Source organism: Herpailurus yagouaroundi, unplaced genomic scaffold (genome assembly GCF_014898765.1).
Source record: "Herpailurus yagouaroundi ecotype Mexico unplaced genomic scaffold, PumYag 100, whole genome shotgun sequence".
NCBI lineage: Eukaryota > Metazoa > Chordata > Mammalia > Carnivora > Felidae > Herpailurus > Herpailurus yagouaroundi.
Genome location: NW_024412391.1, coordinates 46064108 through 46082849, shown reverse-complemented (window position 1 = coordinate 46082849; position 18742 = coordinate 46064108). Strand labels below are relative to the sequence as shown.

Genomic DNA, 18742 nt, shown 5'->3' with positions numbered 1-18742 from the left:
ATAAATGAGCTTTAAAAAATAAATAAATGAATAAATCATGTTCTTTCTCCTTTTATCCAAGAGGGAGATATCAGTGGATGCTACTAGGTGCAAAGGGTGAGGGAAAGATCACATATTCAATCTCTAATCCCAATCAGAATTTTGGCCAGGGAGAGAACCACCCCCCTACCCCTCCACCCCCATGGAAAGCTGGCAAGGAGGGCGAGCATACAGCTACCCTTACGAAACTGGAACTCCAAAAGGAGTCATGATGCATTAGCCAAGGACTAATTTTAGCCTTTTTTTTTTTTTTTTTTTTTTTAATCAGAGACAGAAGTGATTACTGTGCTGAAAAAATTTTTCTTCCTAAACCCCTCACAGGAGATCTTGGAGGGCTCCGTGAATGTCCAGCCTCAGGCAAAATCTAATGTGTCTACAATCACAGATTCTGATGACATGAAGCAGCACCATGAGGTGGCAAGCTCCATGGCCCAGGCAGTGTTCAGACGGAGAGACCCGTGATGATGTGTCATAAATGTGCGGACGTGCCTGCCGTGGGAGGTCGCCCGATCGGTGCTTCCAAATCTGGAACCAAGAACTCTCTGGGACAATTCCTAGGCCAGCACTTCCCATGAGGGAAAGATAATGCCAACACAGCCAGCAGATGCTGAAAAGGCTCAGAGACCGTTTTGATTGTGAAGCCACAACTTCTTGACACAACTTCTCTCTCTACTGAACTTATGGTGGTAGAATTATAATGATTCATCTGCATTTACCGCCACTGACCTAAAACCCGCGAGTTCTGCCAACAGATTTATTAGAAAGAAAACCAAGAAACGACATAGAATTACAGCTGACAGTTATTTAGGAGTTAATGATTCAGTTCTTTGCTTCACTTCTTTCTTCTTCCTACTTAATACCTTTTGACCACTGCTCTGTGGATTCGATTCCCTCATCCATGGAGAAATAAAGCAGGTGAGACTCAAAGTCACCAGCAGGGCAATCTGCGCTTGGAAGCGGTCGTAAATGACTTATAAAGGGAAGGAAAAGAGGGCAAGAGGATATTAAACTTACTGGAAAAGTGATTGTGGGGTTTTTTTTGTTTGGGTTAGTAGGGTACAAAGGAAAGTGTGGACTCTGGAGTCAGACTGAGCTGTGGTTTCTTATTCTGCTACTTACTAGCTGTGTATCCTTGGGCAAATAACTCAGTTGGTTCTGACTCAGCTTCCTCATGGAAAAAAAAAGAGATATTAATATCTGTGTCAGAGGACAGTTCCAAGGATTGGATGAAATAATGCAAAAAGCCAAATACAGTTCCTTCCCATCTGGTGAGCACTCGAGCTGCATTATTAAAATTACCTGAAGTTTGGGGCACCTGGGTGGCTCAGTCGATTAAGCATCTGACTTGATTTCGGCTCAGGTCACGATTCCATGGTTCATGAGATTGAGCCCTGCATCAGGCTCTGAGCCTACAGTATGGAACCTGCTTGGGATTATCTCTCTCCCACCACCCCCCCCTCAGCTCCTCCCCTGCTTATGCATGCAAGCGCTTTCTCTCTCTCTCTCTCTCTCTCTCTCAAATTTTTTTAAAAATTACCTAAAATTTACTCTTCTCATATAATTAAGGTATGACTGAAAGCAAATGCTATTACACTGAATAGTAGAGGTTCCCAAGTAAATGTACACATCTTAATCTGCAAATTTCTTGGTATATATTTGCATCTTAAAATTTGCATTGGTTAAACTTTACCTGTCGACTCCCCTGCTTGGAGGAGCAGCTACTGGTGCTCCTTGAAGGTGAGACCAGTTTTTGAGACACCCCAAGGTTCTTCTCATCACTCATCCTGAACAGCAGGTCACTTGGCCCCGATGCAAATCAAAATGCCATCCGAAGACAATACAGGAGAGTATGGAAGTCCCACACAGGCAGGTGGCTCAGTTCTTATCCAATATGTTTTAACAGCATTTTGGATGACCCGGAGGAAATCTCTAAAAGCAAAAGAAAAGGATTACAGAAAGGTCAGAGGAATCAGACACCATCTATGATTAGCCACTGATTCTCTACAAGTGGTTTGTCTACACTACACATTACAGAGCCATGCTTAGCCATGTCAGGAGCTGTGAAGGAAAAGATGTTTCACACCCATCTTTTATTGGAAATCACGTATAGGTGGTTCGTCATGTAGCTTTGCGGTATGACAGAATTATGAACACTAGTAAGAAAAACATGGGTCCAGACCCACACAAAATCAGTATATACAAACCATCCCAAACCACTGTGAGATACCTAAGCATCATTTTTTAACTGGAAAATAACAAGTGCTGGAGGAAACTGGAACCCTCGGGCATTGTTGGTAGGAATATAAAGAGGTACAACAGCACGGCTGGAAGCAGTTTGGCAGTTTTTTTTTTTTTAAGTTAAACACAATCATCTGATCCATCAATTCTACTCCTAGGCACATACCCCCAAAGAACTGAAAACAAGTATTTAAACAAAAACTTGTACAAAAATGTCCATAGCAATGCTATTGGCAATAGCCAAAGGCAGAAACAACACAACGTCCATCAAGTGACGAATGGATAAACTACCTATGGTATACACTATGGTCTGAATTTTGTGTCCCCCCACCCCCACCCCTGCCCACCACCAAATCCCTATGTTAAAAATCCTAAGCCCAATGTGATGCCATTAGGAGGTGGGGCCTTTGGTGGGCAGCTAGGGCCTGAGGACACCGCTCTTATGGGTGGAATCAATGCCCTTATCAAAGAGACCACACAGAGCTCCCGAGCAGATACAGTAAGTCTGCAACCTGAAGAGGTTTTGGGCTCCCAGCTTCCAGAACTGTGGGGAATAAATTTCTGTTGCTGTCTGTAGTATTTTGTTATAGCAGCCCGAATGGACTAAGGCTATATATCCATACAACAGAATGTTACTCAGGAATTAAAAGGAATGAGGTAGTAATACGTGATATAACATGGATGAACCTTGAAAACATTATGCTAAGTGAAAGAAGCCAGACACAAAAGGCCATATACATATGTTTCTGTTTATACGAAATATCCACCGTGGGCAAATCCTTAGAGGCCAAAGGCCAAGTAGTGGTTGCCGAGGGCTGGGGGAATCGGGAAACAGTGTATGACTATGGGGTTTCCTTTAAGGGTGATTAACTAGAACTAGATAATGGTGATAGTTGCACAACACTGCGAATTACTAAATGTCACTAAATTAAAATACACTTAAAAATGGTTAAAAATTGATTTTATGTGCATTTTACTACAATTTTAAAAAATCTGTTTTTTGAGGGGATGGGGTGGAGGATTTGTTCTGCCAAGGGTTTGAGACATCCTCTCAAAACACTATTTCATTGTGTGACACAACTGTAACGGCAAACAGAATTTCCCGTATCATCTATTAGTATGCTAGTAATTGAAACGATAATCATCTGTGGTGTCCACACTACTTAACGGCCACATCCTAGAGTAAGAGTTTCCCATAAACATGATCTCATTTAATCAACCGTTTGATGGGAGGGGATTATCTCACGTTTCACAGTAAAGTGAACAAATCTTAAGCACACAGACATCTATCAGAAAAGAAACCGAGTCTCTGAGAAGTTACATAACTTGCCCAGTCATGCAGCTGCCAAGAGACTGAATTCAGGCTAGACCCCAGGGCTTTAACCTTGCTGTTGGAAGTGAGCGTGCTTTAATAGTCAGGTCTGGCGATACGCGCTACTGCCCAACTCTGCGACCTACAGAACTGAGGAGCTGACGGGAAAGACTCTGGAGGAAGCATGTCATATGCCAGCTTTGCAGAGGTACTGCCCCATCCCTTCCCCCAGCAGAGTACCAATCTCTAAGATGGCAGCGTGTCTACGGTGGAGAAGGGGACAGACCAGGGCAGACACAGGGACACCCCTACAAGTAGCTAGCTGGGTTGCCACCTGCCACCTGCCACCTGCCACTCTTCAGGGGTGAACCCCTTCATCCACAGCCCTGAGTTAAGGGTGACGGACATGTTTGGTTTTGGCTTCAGCAGATCAGCCTTTTATGTGACGCACTAAGTTCAAATAAACTGTACAATTTTCCCAGGTATGTTAACAACAATAAAAAAAAAAAAATTACATCCAATCTCTGGTTCCTAGTGTTCACATAGTCTAATTTAAAAAATTTTTTAACATGTATTTATTTTTGAGAGACAGAGAGCAGAGCATGAGCAGGGGAGGGGGGGGGGAGACAGAATCCGAAGCAGGCTCCAGGCTCTGAGCTGTTTGTTCGCACTGAGCCCGACGTGGGGCTCCAATTTATGAACTGCGAGACTATGACCTGAGCTGAAGTCAGACGCTCAACCGACTGAGCTACCCAGGCACCCCCACGTAGTCTAATTTTAGAAGAAGGATGTTACATAATTGTCTATCAGCTAGATATTATATCAAACCTTTGGTTAATTAAGTACATAATCTCCTGTGCCTTTCATTAACACCAAGTTCTTTAAAACTGAGTATACTAATAAGCACCTGGTGTTGTACGGAAGTGATGAATCACTAAATTCTACACCTGAAACCACTATTACGCTGTCTGTTAACTAACTGGAATTTAAATAAAAGCTTAAAAAAGTGAGTATGTTCAGGTGCCCGGGTGGCTCAGTTGGTTAAGCATCTGACTTCGGCTCAGGTCGTGATCTCACAGTTCGCGGGTCTGAGCCCCACATCTTCGGGCTCTGGGCTGACAGCCCAGAGCCTGGAGACTGCTTCCGATTCTGTGTCTCCCTCTCTCTATGCCCCTCCCCCGCTCACACTCTGTCGCTCTCTCAAAAATAAATAAACATTAAAAAAAATTTTTTTAAATGATTATGCTAAAGCCATCAACTACAACCAACACAATGAGAAATATCAACATCTCAGAAAATAAAGGTACTTGTAGCTGTAGAACTCAATTCCCATGTTGCTTTCATAGAAACCCCCCCAAATCTCTGTATTCATTATTTGTTAGATCCAACAGTAACTAAAACTAAAACCAAACCAACCCCAGCTTCTTCATAAAGTTAGCTTTACTTGTGGGGCACGACTAATTGAAGTCAGAAGCCAGTGCAGTCGAGTTCAAAACTGCCAAGAAAGGCTGTACAGATATATTAATAGTTTGTTTAATAGCATGTTGGCTGTTGCTGTTTAAGAAAGAGAAGAGGAAAAAAACCATGACGGGAAGCCCAAACGATGAACTCTGTGTGTTGGGGGGGGGGGGGGGGGCCCCCGCAGCCATTGCCATGACAACTGATTCCACAATGGATTGGGAATACCAACCAAGGGTTTCTGTTTGTGTGACAGTATTCTTTTCGTGTTTTAAAAAGCTGAGGTTCTGACAGGGAGAGTGCAGGATGAGGGTTCTTGTATAACAGGTGCAGCAAGAACAGAAAGGAATCCTCAGGGAAAAAAGAGTCACAGGAATCCTGAAACTGCCAAATTAGAAACACAATAACCCTGTCCCAGAGTCAAATGATATATAGGGTCATCTTTATCTCTCAGCTTTGCTGCATTTCCCCTTGGAGGAGAGAGCTACCAAGGCCAGGGCTGTGAGCAAGCCAACCACCATACTCATTTAAGTCGGTACTTAGAAGTAAGGCTTCTCCTCAAGTACAGAAACCCTTCGTGGTGCCTCCTTTTCTCCTTCAGAGAAATAAGAGGGTGGGACTCCAGCCCCTCCCACATCCATCCGGAGTGAGCCTGGGATTATCACCTGGGGAAATAATGTCTTGTTTCATCAGCCAGAACCTTCCTGCCTCGCCTCATCAGAAATTCAGTTAAGATCACTAGGTAAAATTCAGTTCACTTATGGCTCAAAGGACAAAAGAGGTCAAATTCTGGGGAAAGAACATACTTAAAACACGGTAGGTCAAAGTGTGAGGGCAACAGAGGCCTGAGACTAAGGTGCCCTAGGAGCAAAGTGGTCATGGGGAATGAGGTCGTTATTGTGTCCCCCTAGGGGACCCCAAGGGCTGGCCCGGGTCATTGGAGGGAAAACCTTGATGGGAGTCCCAATACAGAGGACCTTAACAAAGAGGGGTCACACTGAAGGTTGGTGTCTTCTACTCCAACTAGCTGACTTCGCGGTGCTGACCTAGTAAAATGGGGAGGACAAAGCCTTTAGGGGCGACAGATATAGGCCAGGGGCTGCTGATTCAGGGGTGTATGGATGATGAGGCGGGTACAAAAGAGCTTTGGTGCTTCCATCTCTCCATGACCCTTCCACGGAAAACCTCTACCTGAAGGGGTCTGTATAAAATATAATAGTTTCCCTGCTCACACGCTGTGAACACGCTGTGAAGGATAATAATTTATTTCCTCCCTTATTTTTTTTTACTGAGGCATAACTTACACATAGGAAAGTGAACAAATCTTAACCACGCAGACAGCTCTATGAAATTTTACATTTGCAAATACTGAAATAATCACCACCCAGATCAAGAAATAGGACGTGTGCCGGGGCGCCTGGGTGGCTCAGTCCAACTTCAGCTCAGGTCACAATCTCCAGGTTCATGAGTTCCAGTCCCCGCATCGGGTTCCATACTGACAGTGCAGAGCCCGCTTGGGATTCTCATTCTCTCTCTCTCTCTCCCACTTGCACGCATTCTCTTTCAAAATAAATAAACTTTAAAAAAAAAGAATGTCTGCAGCCTCCTCAGAAGTTTCCTTCATCGCTTGGGCATTGATCTGACAAGTTGGGCGGGGGGGGGGGGGCTCTATCCTCCTGCTGAATGCTTTGTACCTGCCCTCTCTGGCAAGTACCTGTCTGTGCCCCAGGGACGGGAAGCTGGGGCTTCTGTCTAATCCCCAGGGAGAGACTGCTGGGACTTCCCGAACTTACAGTAACAGCTTGTATGCCTGCTCATACAACTGTGATGCATTACAGATTTTAGTTTGGGACCTGCTTTCATTTCAACAAACCACCTGTTGCCAAATCCAACAGGTGTGAAAAGCTCAATGTGCTTAGGTCAATTTTAAAAATGTCCTTCGTGTGCTTCTGAGATGAGCTAGGTCCTCTCTCACCATTGCTCCTCACCTTAGGAGCAGAGGGGTCAGGCCCAGGTGAAAATGGCGTTCCAACTAAAAGTCCAGTGGGCATGAGACACGCAAGCATGGGGCTTCCATTAGGGAAAACAGAATTCTGATTTCCACCAAGAATGGGGAAGAATAAATGATCATGGCACTGCCATGCCTTATGGCAACAAGGCTGATTTTAAGATTTATTTTGGCCATTTTCCCATAAAAAAATAATACATGGTTTAGGAAAAAAATGCAAAGGAGACGTACACAGCAAGATGTATGTGCCTTGGAAGCAGCCAGACCTAGGTTTGAATCGGTGCTCCCTTATTATAAACTGTGCACCCTGACAGATGTAGTAACCTCTCTGATATTTAGGGTTTTTATGGAGGAAATGGGGCATCGTGAGGATTAAATGAAAAATGAGGACGAGGTGTCTGGTGTGGACAGAATAGATACTCCACAGATGTTAGTTCCGTTTCCTCCTCTCCTGGCTCCCTGAAAGTGGCATATACAATACCAAATTAGATTCTATACTTTTCTTGCAACCAAATAAATAAGTACAAACAAATAAGGACTCTATGGAATTTTAAAACATATTAACATTTCCCCAAATCCGTAACACAAGTGTGACCAGATTTTGAAATCAACAAAGCAGCATGCTTACTTTGAACAAGACATAAAGGCAAAAAGATAAAAGCCACATTATTAAAAAAAAAAAGAAAGAAAGCCACATTATTCATCATTGGCTTTCCAAGAAACCAACTTAATATTAACTAGTGGGTTTGAAACAGTGGCGTATAACACAGCTATTTTTTATTCTATTAGGCCTGGGGTCTGCACTCACACACTTGGTCATGTTTGGCTGAGAAACAGGTTTTGCTTCCATCCTTGAAAACAACTCGCATGAAGACCAGAGGGCATATAGTTCTAGTTAACTTAAAATTTCCCGGTAAAATATATCGAAAAATTATCTCCGGAATTAACACCAGAAAAATACATACTGGAATATCCATTTCTGATCTTCTGGTCTTCTTTGGTAAAAGAAAATTATTCAAATCCTGGGTGTTCAAATCCAAATTATTCAAATCCTTAGAAATGATGCCCACTGAAACACCTTGATTTTCAAGATGTTACATGATCAACAGTAGGGCTTTGGTTATTTGGCTCTAAAATCCAAAAATTGATCAGAACCCTTTCTGGGTTTCCAGAACACTTTCTGGAAGTGGGTTCTAACCACAATGCCCTCAAATAGCTGATCCCGGACCTCTGTGTTTAATGCCGGCCAATCTGACTACCTGGATGGCTGGCCTGATGCTGGGATGCTGCTGACTATCCCTGGGGGAGGGATGAGTACCGAGGCTCACGAGACAACATCATCTCCAAAGAAGTCTGTCCTAGAGGGCTTTTCATGTAGAGTTGAAATCTGTCTCAGTAGGACACATTGTTCCTAGACCTGCCGTCTGCCATGACAGAGGACGAGATGAATAATTTCTTTTTCATCAACACCTGCATTGGAACCACCACCATCCCTATCCTATCCAACAAACCTTTTCCTCTCCAGAGCACACAGCCACATTTTCATCCGCCATTTTGTATGTCAGATCATTATGATCAGACATCCAATTCTGATTAGACTTCAGTTTGTCTGTGCTTCCCCAAAAATGGTGCTCAGATCTCACAACAAGCTCCAGGTGTGGTCTGGCTCAGAGTAGGAGAGAGGGGAACACTCGCCTCCCTTGCCATGTACACACAGCAACTGTGACCCAATGCCTCAGTTTGTCTTAGCTTTGGGGATACCTATACCTCTTCCTGGCACTTGCTGCCTGGACAGTGTTCTCCAGGACTCTGAAGTGATAGGGACTGTGGAGAAGCTGGGCTTTTCTTTCTGAACAAGACTCCTTCCTTTAGCTGAAATTCAGGACTTGACTATTCTTTTTTATTATCGTCTATCCTTATATTAGTTTTGACCCATGATTCCAGTCTGTCAAGACATTTCTGGGACCAGTCGCCATTCAGTGTATTTGGCCGGCTTTTCCTCTGTGGAAGCATTCACAGACTGCATAGGCATGTGAATTCTGTCTTCCATCTCATAAATTATACTGGAAGACTTACGAAGAAGAGCATGAAGGGCATTGAAATCCTCTCCATAGCTTGATGTTAATTTATCCCTTAATTCACACTTCTGGGTTCAAATGTGCCAACCCACTCTAACCCCCTAACGGTATGGTCACATCCAATTTCTCAAAGTGTCCAGATCCACCTTCTTCTAAGTCTCCTGGATTCTCGTTTAAAATGCAGACTTTGGAAGCTCTACTTTGGATGGATCAAATCAGAATATCTGGGGATAGGCCTGCTAACCTATATAAGTAACACATTCCTCATGGGATTCTGTGCATGACACAGCCAGTAGTCTTTAACCCTTCTTATTTTACCTAGCCAATCTTTCTGTTTGTGTGTCTGTGATAAGCAGAGTGGATAGGAAGCCCAAAATCCCTTTTATTATTCTAGACCTGTGGTTTTCAAAAAGTGGTCCTCAGATCAGCACCATCACATGGGCTTCTCAGAAATGCAAATCCTCACACCCTATCAAAGACCTGCAGGGTCAGGAGCTAAGGGTGGGACCCAGTAACCCATTCTTAATAAGTTTTCTAGGCGATTTTGATACACAAGTTTAAGAACCACTATCCTAGGTTAATTTGCTACCCATGGCATAGATCCTCGAGGCCTCTGGTATCTATTTGTCAGGAGACTGGAATGGACCCTGAGCTCTCCTCTGAGGAAGATTCTGTCCTGTTGCTTAACTATTCCTTTAAACCAGAGATGGCAAATGCCAGATACATGTGCTTCCAGTCCCCATTCCCATGCTTACTCACCATGGCAAATTTTCTTAAACAACTCTTCAAAAAACTTAAAGAAGAGAATAGGCCAGATAGATCCTATCCTGCTGAGGCCCACATGGGCATGATGGGGTATGTGGAGGCCCCTGCATTCTTTTCTCACAATTAGGAGCCTTCATTTCATGAGACACTAACTGCCATCTGATCACAAAAGTCACCATATACTGATTTGTCCTTGATCCTCAACACAAAATATCTACGCTCAAGGCTCTTGCCAGATATCATAACCTCGAATGCTGTATTGTCCAGACTCTATAGAGCCGTGGATCTCAACTCTGACTACACATTAGAATTATGTGGGGAGCTTTTAAAAATACTAATGACCAGGCCCTATCCATGATCTAGTATGGTGGGGCTAGACTTTAAAAGTCCTAAAACCTCCACAGGTTGTGTCTGATGCAGATCCAGAGTTGAGAGGCATGAGTTCTGATCCAAAAAGCTAACACAGTGTGTGCACATAGCTCATGCCAGATCATCACATAGAGGAGTTGGTCAAACAGCACTGCCTCATCTTGGGAGAACTTCTTTGCCAGCAGTGCCCTCTGGGCTATGCCCTTGGCCTACAATGAGAGAGGTCAAATATACAAAAACGAACAATCCACCCTATGATCTTAGGAAGCTTTATGGACTAGTGTGATAATTAAAGCCACAAGCTCTGGATTCAAACTGCCCGGGTCCCCAACCATCCGTATTAAGTGGCTTTCGGCAAATTTTGAGCCTCTCTATGTCATCAGTGTTCCATGTGACAAGTGGAAATAATGAAAGGGTCGCCCCAAAGGGGCTGTTGAGGTGATTAGAGGAACTTAGTGTACAGAAACACATGAAAGGTGACGGCCAGTGTATGAACGATGTTGTTGTTAGTCTTGTGCACAACATCACAGCGGCTGCTTTTCTCTTAGCATCAGAAAAATAAAAAGGATATTTATAAATATCCATATTCTGTGGGGCACCTGGGTGGCTCAGTCGGTTGAACATTCAACTTCAGTTCAGGTCATGATCTCACAGTTCGTGGGTTCCAGCCCCGCGTCTGGCTCCATGCTGACAGCTCAGAGCCTGGAGCCACCTTTGGATTCTGTGTCTCCCTCTCTCTCTGCCCCTCTCCCACTCACATTCTGTCTCTGTCTCTCAAAAAATAAAGCATTTTTTAAAAATTTATAAATATCCAAATTCCTATCCCCCCAACGTTAATAGGTCCTCATCCTTATTTATACAGTATTTTATTTTTATATCTACCATTTTCCTGGCTTTTAAAAAATTTATCTAATAATATCATAGCATAATTTCTTTCTCCAGCTGGCTTATTTTCACTTACAGTCATTACACCTGCACACACTCTAGTTCATTCCTGTAACACGGTTTCATGGTATGAGTCTCCTTGTTGAACTTACTCTTCCTTCGGGTTGTCTCTTTGCTCTTAGAAACAGTGCCGCGGGGTCCACCCCTTGTGAGGCTGTGGTGTGATTTTCTAGAAGAGAGAGGACCTTCACAAGAAAATTTCCAGGTCGTGGTGCTACTTCTAAATGACAGGCGTGTTCTCCGCTTTTGGACCCTGGGAACTTATGTACGAGAACATACCCCTCTTTTTCTGGGGTAGCAGGACAGACAGAGTCAGGTTAGTGGCACGCTGCTGCTGAACAACGGTGGCCAAGAAGGGCATTTCTGTGCCTGGCTTACCTTATTGTCACTGTGTTCTAATTCTCTCAACCTCCCACTATTTGCCTGGGTAGTGTGTGTATTCTTGGGAACCACTTCAAGTACTTTATGAAATAAGACAATATTTATATTTAATTTTTATTTTAAGCTAGAAAGTTACACAAGCTGCTGTTGGCAAGATGTCCTGATAGTGGGCAGTTTTCTACTCAGCTCTCTAGGATGCCTCTGTGTTGTCTTTCGGGGGAGGTGCAGGCCTCAGCCTGACAGTCCAATTGCCTCGAGATGCTTGGAACAAGCGAGTGGGGAGGGAGGGAAAGACACACAATAACCCCCAGCTCACAGGATTGGAAAGGAGCGTATCAAAGGTACCCGCTGGTGAAGAAAGGGAAGAGGACAATTGGGGGAGATCCTGGTGGCCACGGCTGCTCACGCTAGCCTTTCCAAAGTGTACAGATGGACGACTCAAAGCTGGCAGGGCTTCTAGGACAGAGCACTTGCACACAGATATGGGGAAGGAGGTAAAGGTACCTGCCAAATGATTATTATGAAAAGTCCATGTCCTACAACCTAGATGAATCCCATCCCTACACCTAGATGAATCCCCTCCCAAAAGAGGAGCTTTTGACTCAGACCTTAGTTTTCTGCCTGATTCACAGGGATCAGGAGAGTGGCTTTTACTGCTGGCATGATTTCATGAGGCTGTGTCCTCCTCCCCAGCTACCACATTCTCACTATTTTGCCTCCCAGGTGGTCCCGAGGTGGTAGATCACATGTATTAGTCCGTCCCAACCCTCCCAGAACAAGTTCCTGAGCTCAGAATGACCTTCCCCCAATCCCCACTTATCAACTGGCAGAAAGATCTATCATATCTGTGAGGTTTTTAATTTTTGATTCATTTTTATGATCCAGTAACCAAGCCACAAGGGGAAACTAGAATAATTCAGGATGACTTGTCTTAAGTAAACCCAAACTGACTCCTTTTCTAAACATAAAACGTTCACCTGATTAGGAATACTACATTAAAGAATTCTGCCGTGGATGGACAGAACTCATCTGTATGCAGTTGGGATTCTGACCCCTGGGTGCTTGTGGGAAGATCCTACAGGGTGGTATCATGTCCTTAGCATGCTTTAATCATAAATGTAGGGGTAGGACCTGGGCAGCAGTGGTTTGGTAAGAGTTCCCCAGTAGATTCCAATGTGCAGCCAGGATTGAGGACCACTGCTCTGGAGTTTCCAGAAATTTCCTCTCTTTCTAATGATCTTGACAGCATCTTCCCATTTTTAGGCTTCTGATACCTATCGCAATCCTTTTCTTCCGACACTGCTTACTCTCAGAGGTTCGAGAAGACCAAAGTAATTCAGTTTTGGTTTTGGTCTGAACTGGCATCCAGAACCTGTTTCACAGGGCTAGGTACCTATTTCCTATTCCTTCACCTGTCTTGGTTTTCAATTTCCTCTTCTCTATGTGTATTCAGTTCTTTTCATAGTACTTCTCCTTTTGAAAATAGAGGTGGGGGAAAAAAGTAGAATTGGAACAATTCTTTTCACTCATGATGTTCTGCAAAGAGCAAGTTTCCACACTCAGAAGCTTACTTTTATTTGTTCATCTGGCTCTGGATATACGTTTTGTAGCTTTTAACCACTTTTTGAAAGCCTCAGCTATTTCCTGATACTAGTTCTGCAGACCTTATTCTAGCATGCTCGTGTAACACTCTTAATTCGTTCCTCTTAGCTTTCAAGTGTGGCTCCCTGGCTCCTGTTTTTCTCTCCAGGCACATAGGAATTGACTCAAGTTTGGTCCTTCATCCACCTCCTTCTGTGAGCTTTAGTTCTTAATCATCTCACCCATGCCCCTGACTTTAGTAAGGCAGCTGTCTACCCACTCTGCTATCTTCACCCTCCTCCAGACCACAGCCTGGTGGATGGCCCCTGGATTTGTCACTGGAACATGAAGCCTACTGCTTACTTCGAGAGCAAACTCATCCATCCTTCATGCTGATACCTGGGCTGAGTTCCCAGAAATCCAAATACCTCAACCCTTGCATTATTTTCTCAGAAATCCAAATACCTCAACCCTTGCATTATTTTCTCAGTCTTAAAAATTAAACAATCATCAAAACAAGTTAAGAGTTTATCAGAAATTAGTGGAATGAGGGGCGCCTGGGTGGCTCAGTCGGTTAAGCGGCCGACTTCGGCTCAGGTCGTGATCTCACGGTCCGTGAGTTCGAGCCCCGCGTCGGGCTCTGTGCTGACAGCCCAGAGCCTGGAACCTGTTTCAGATTCTGTGTCTCCCTCTCTCTGACCCTCCCCTGTTCATGCTCTGTCTCTCCCTGTCTCAGAAATAAAATGAATGAATGAATGAATGAATAAAATAAACGTTAAAAAAAATTTAGAAAGAAATTTGTGGAATGAAACTTTCAGTGCTTTTATCAGCACATTCGGCAGCCCCTCTAGACTTACAGTCTCTGGAGAGAAAGCATCATTTGTCTAGTAATCCATAATATTGGTCCTACTACAACAACATTTCTGTGGCTTTTTTCTCTCTTACCCAGAAATTCACCTTTAAGGTCTGGATTTTCATTCGTCTACTTCTTTAAAGCAAAATATTCCCTTCTAGAATCATAGGTTAGCCATGAGAACCACCCTCACCTTCTTGATGAGATGAATCAGACCATCTTATCTATGTCCAAATTTTAATGTTTCCCGTTTATTTTGCTTAGTCCTCATAGGCTGCACAGAGGCCGATAATACACAACCACCCTGTTTCCCAGGTGTGTTTATGAATTGCTAAAGTTCTCCTCTGTTACCGCACTCCCCCTTTGCTATGCCTATTGTTCTCCGTTCAATCAAGTTTTAATGTTTTTTCCATGTCATTAAATGTCAGTTGAACTCTATTGATCAGGATGGCAAATCTCTTGCCAAACACGCTCGTTCTCAAAGATGCCATGAGGCTTCCCCATAAACCAAATCTGTCTGTCAACACCACCTGTGCTATGGTTATTTGTCCACTTTCTATATCCTCTTCCAACTCACAGGCTACCTTCCTCTGAAAGGTAGAAATACCACATGGCCCCCTCGAGACCTTCAGTTTCCTACCATGACATTACAGTACTAGACATTCATTTGCATTTTTGACAGTTTAGTGTATTTTTAACCAAACCAGTGAACAGGGATGATAGTTGGTACATCTACTATTTGGGCAGGTTATTATGCATCACTTGGGTTACTGCTCACTGGTATACATTCTCTCTTTGTTTACTAAGAGAACTCTCAAGTTGTACTTGGCCACAAGGTCATCTGAATAGAAGCTACACTTCCGGCCGTCCTTGCAGCTTGGTGAGGGCTTATGACTAAGTTCTGCCGATGAGGTACCGTGGAAGCTGTGCTAACAAGAGATGTGCACACACTCTCTGCCCTTTCCCCATTTCTGAGGGCTGAGACACGGTGACAACTAGACCCAGAAAATGAAAGTCATTGGTGTAGGATGGTAGTGTCACTGTGCCAGCTCAGGAATAACCATATCTGGACGGTTACATGAGAGAAATAAACTTCCATCTTGTCAAAAACCACTGAATTTGGGGATCTCTCGGTTACGGTGGTTTAGTGCCAATAACGTATGCCATCATTATGTCAATGATGTAGCATACCTAAAAATGAGGAATCTTAGTCACCTCTGTACCTGTCAACAGAAAGGTGCCAACCAGCCATTCCCTGGTCAGCTTCCTGGGCCAGAAACAGGGGCCCCCGAAACACCGGCAGTGAGAATCCTCACAGTTTGACAAAGTAAAGAAAGTTACTGTTTTCCAGTTCTAGGGGCATCTTCTCCTGGAACAACCCCATATTCTTGGGCTTTCGGGCAGAGATCCATTCCCCCAAGCGTTTTTTCTTTCTCCAGCCGGACAGCCCGCTTCATGTTGTATGTGCCACCCACCCACGAGGTCCCAGCAGCCGCTCTAGAACAAGATGTTCTGTGTGGAGAAGGTGGAGTCCACAGGTCAACCCCTCCATGCCTGAATGGCACAATCAGAAATGGGCTGTGCTCCCTCCTCCTACAGTGTGGCCACTCTTACTTGGCGTGCCACATCTCAAAGAGAAGAAACACTTATGGATGCATGTGGGCTAATAAAGTTACAGTGAAAATGCAAGAAGCCAAAGGAGAATGGCTACACTGATGAAAATCCAACTCAGTACATGTCTATAAAGTACATACTGAACATCCACAGCTGTGCTAACCCCGAAATGATGGAAACTGAGTGACTGCAGCTGAATGCAAGGAGGAAACCACTCTGATCAAAGAGATAAGATGTGTGTAGATGAAACAAATGAGAACCCAGTTCAGGGCGGGATATCAGGTCGGTGTTGTGGGCAGTCACTGGTGAACAGCTCAGTGGGGTTGGAGTTGTGAGCAAAAGCTTGAAAGAGATGGCCTGCAGGGAGCAAAATGGGAATAGGACCCGACCAGGTAGAGGGGAAGGTGGAGGCGGAGAGGACACCTCATGCAATAGTGCTCAAGCCCGGCTGCATGATGGAATCACCCGGGGGAGTTTCTACAAAATACCAGTGTCACCCCACTCAAACCAATTCATGCAGGCTCTCTGGGATGAGGTCTCGGCCCAGGCGAAGGCGTCTGAAAAGCTTCCGAGGTGATTCTGATGCACGGTGAGGGTGGAGAACCACTGCCCTAAATCTTGCATCCAGAAAGGATATAAAGATTTACTCCACAGAACTGCCTTCCTTTATTTTGGCACTAAATTTCATTTTAGTATCTAACGCCAGACCTACGTCTACTGCATCTAATTTATAGCAAATTAAAATGCAAAACAGGATGTGACTTAGCAGTTTGAAGGGTAAGAAGAGAGAGCGCCACCCAAGAACTTAAAATAACATCTGGTGGTTTGAATTTTATCAGTGGGTGTTGTTATCCATCCTTAACTGACAACTGCCGGGGGAAGCGGGGTAGAGTTTTAACAATTGGCAACCACAGGTTGCGTTTCAGTATTTATCTAAAAAGACGATCAACTGAGTCACTGTGAAATGTGAATACACATTTTAAAAACTTCTCTATCTCCTTTAAAAATCTACTAATTGTCTTTTCAGAAATGTAAACATGAAGCTAAAACGTAAACATGAATAATGCTCCAGAAGCACTAGCCGAACCGACTCAAATGACAAGAAACTAAATACCTAGTGGCTGGTGTATCAGATGTGCACATTTGATGTCCCTTTGTCGGCCTGACTAAAAATAACTCTAGGATGGAGAATCTAAGCTTTAAAAAAAATTCTATGAAACCAATTTCTCGATATACAGTTTGGGGGTGTCCTTCCAGAACTGCAATAAAATAAACAATGCCTTGTAAGAGGCTCGAAAGAAAGCAAGAAATCACTAAATTAGTGAATGCAGGCAGGGAGAAAAAGGGACATAGGAAATTTTTACACACTCCTAGGGGAAGGACTGTTGCAAGAAAATGAATGTGCAACACATTTAAATTGTGCAAGCTGAACAAAATTACAAGGAGAACTGGATGGAAAAGGCAGAGAGAACAGATTTTTAAAAACTGGGGTGGATATCAGGAGACTAGAGCTAAAAAGGGAAGAAAAACGTAAAAGCACCTCTGTAACTAATGCTGACCATGCTGCGGTTATTTTTTCTCTCCAGTAGTGCACAGACCAGAAGCTATTTGAAGGCAGTGTCTTATTCTTTTTTGGTTTTATCTTCTAAATTGCCTACAACTGGACGGAACCTGGCACGTGGCAGGTTATCAAACTGATGGCCTGTGTGTCCCCTCCCCCATTACATTAGCCACTAGGAGGTTTTTACTGAAATTTATTTTAATCTCAATACTGGAAAAAGATACAAGTATCCTCATTTATCAAATGTAAGAATGTGGGGTGCCTGGGTGGCTCAGTCGGTTAAGCGTCTGACTTCAATTCAGATCATGATCTCACGGTTCATGGGTTTCAGCCCTGTGTTGGGCTCTGTGCCAACAGCTGAGAGTCTGCAGCCTGCTTTGGATTCTGTGTCTCCCTTTCTCTCTTTCTCTCTCAAAAATAAATTTTAAAAAATTTGAAAAAAAACCTTTTTTAATAAAAATTAAAAAAATAACGTACACATGTAAGGCTGAATGGATCCTGTTTAGAAGCTTGTATCTTATGAAGGCACTATGAAAGAGTAGTACGTAATAGAAATTACAAGAAAACCTAAGTCAGAATGTGAGGTATAAATAATGTATCGAAACTCTAGCTGAATTCCATTAAATTAATGTTAGAAATGATTGTCAGCAGCCAGGATCCCGCTCTTCATCCTGAATTCCCTTGGGTTGTGCAGGGAGGTTAGCACACTGAAGGTGTTTCAATACCCTACTTTGTATTCGGATAGCATCTCTCATCAAAGAAGTCCCACTGCTATGCAAATAGCAATCCCCCACCAAAGGCAGGGCAGCTCCAGCACCCAGCAATGACAATCATCTCCTGAAAAGGAGAAGTGCCCCAGTTTCTAGACACAGGTCAGATCTCAAGCCTTATTTATGGCTTAGAGAGAGCTGATGCCAATTCTGATTCATCATTACTGGGTGTGGAAGACATATTTTTCAAAGATGACAACACAAACATACATTTCATCTCCAAAGATTCCTTACAAAGTAACACTGACACCACTCCATTGATTTCTGGGGTCTATGTTCCCTTCCCTTGAACCTCAGTGGGCTTGTCATTATGGCTGAAGTGACACTATGTGACTTCCAAGGTTACGTTAGAAATGGTAACACATGGGGCGCCTGGGTGGTTCAGTTGGTTCAACATCTGACACTTGATTTCAGTCCAGGTCATGATCCCAGGGTTGTGGGATCAAGCCCCATGTCAGGCTCTGTGAGGAACATAGAGCCTGCTTAAGATTCTCTCCCTCTTGGGCGCCTGGAAGGCTAAGTCGGTTAAGTGCCCAACTTTAGCTCAGGTCATGGTTTCATGGTTCATGGGTTTGAGCCCCTCATCGGGCTCTGTGTTGACAGCTCAGAGCCTGGATCTCACTTCGGATTCTGTGCCTTCCCTCTCTCTCTTCCCCTCCCCTACTCATGCTCTGTCTCTGTCTCTCAAAAATGAATAAATGTTTAAAAAAAAAAAAAAGATTCTCTCCCTCTCTCTCTCTCTCTCCCTGTGCCCCTCTCTGCCTGCTCGC

At 43.8% G+C, this 18742-nt stretch overlaps 1 protein-coding gene across 6 annotated transcripts in view; it reads right to left on the bottom strand.

The window, feature by feature from the left end:
* OSBPL3 (oxysterol binding protein like 3) overlaps nt 1–18742 on the bottom strand; it is a 181322-nt gene that overhangs the window by 89980 nt on the left and 72600 nt on the right. For all 6 annotated transcript variants that reach the window (XM_040472413.1, XM_040472414.1, XM_040472412.1 and 3 more), the window contains one exon: nt 1730–1968. In XM_040472413.1, coding sequence (XP_040328347.1) covers nt 1730–1822 — 93 coding nt within the window. In that variant the 5' untranslated portion in view covers nt 1823–1968. The remainder of the gene's footprint in view (nt 1–1729; nt 1969–18742) is intronic.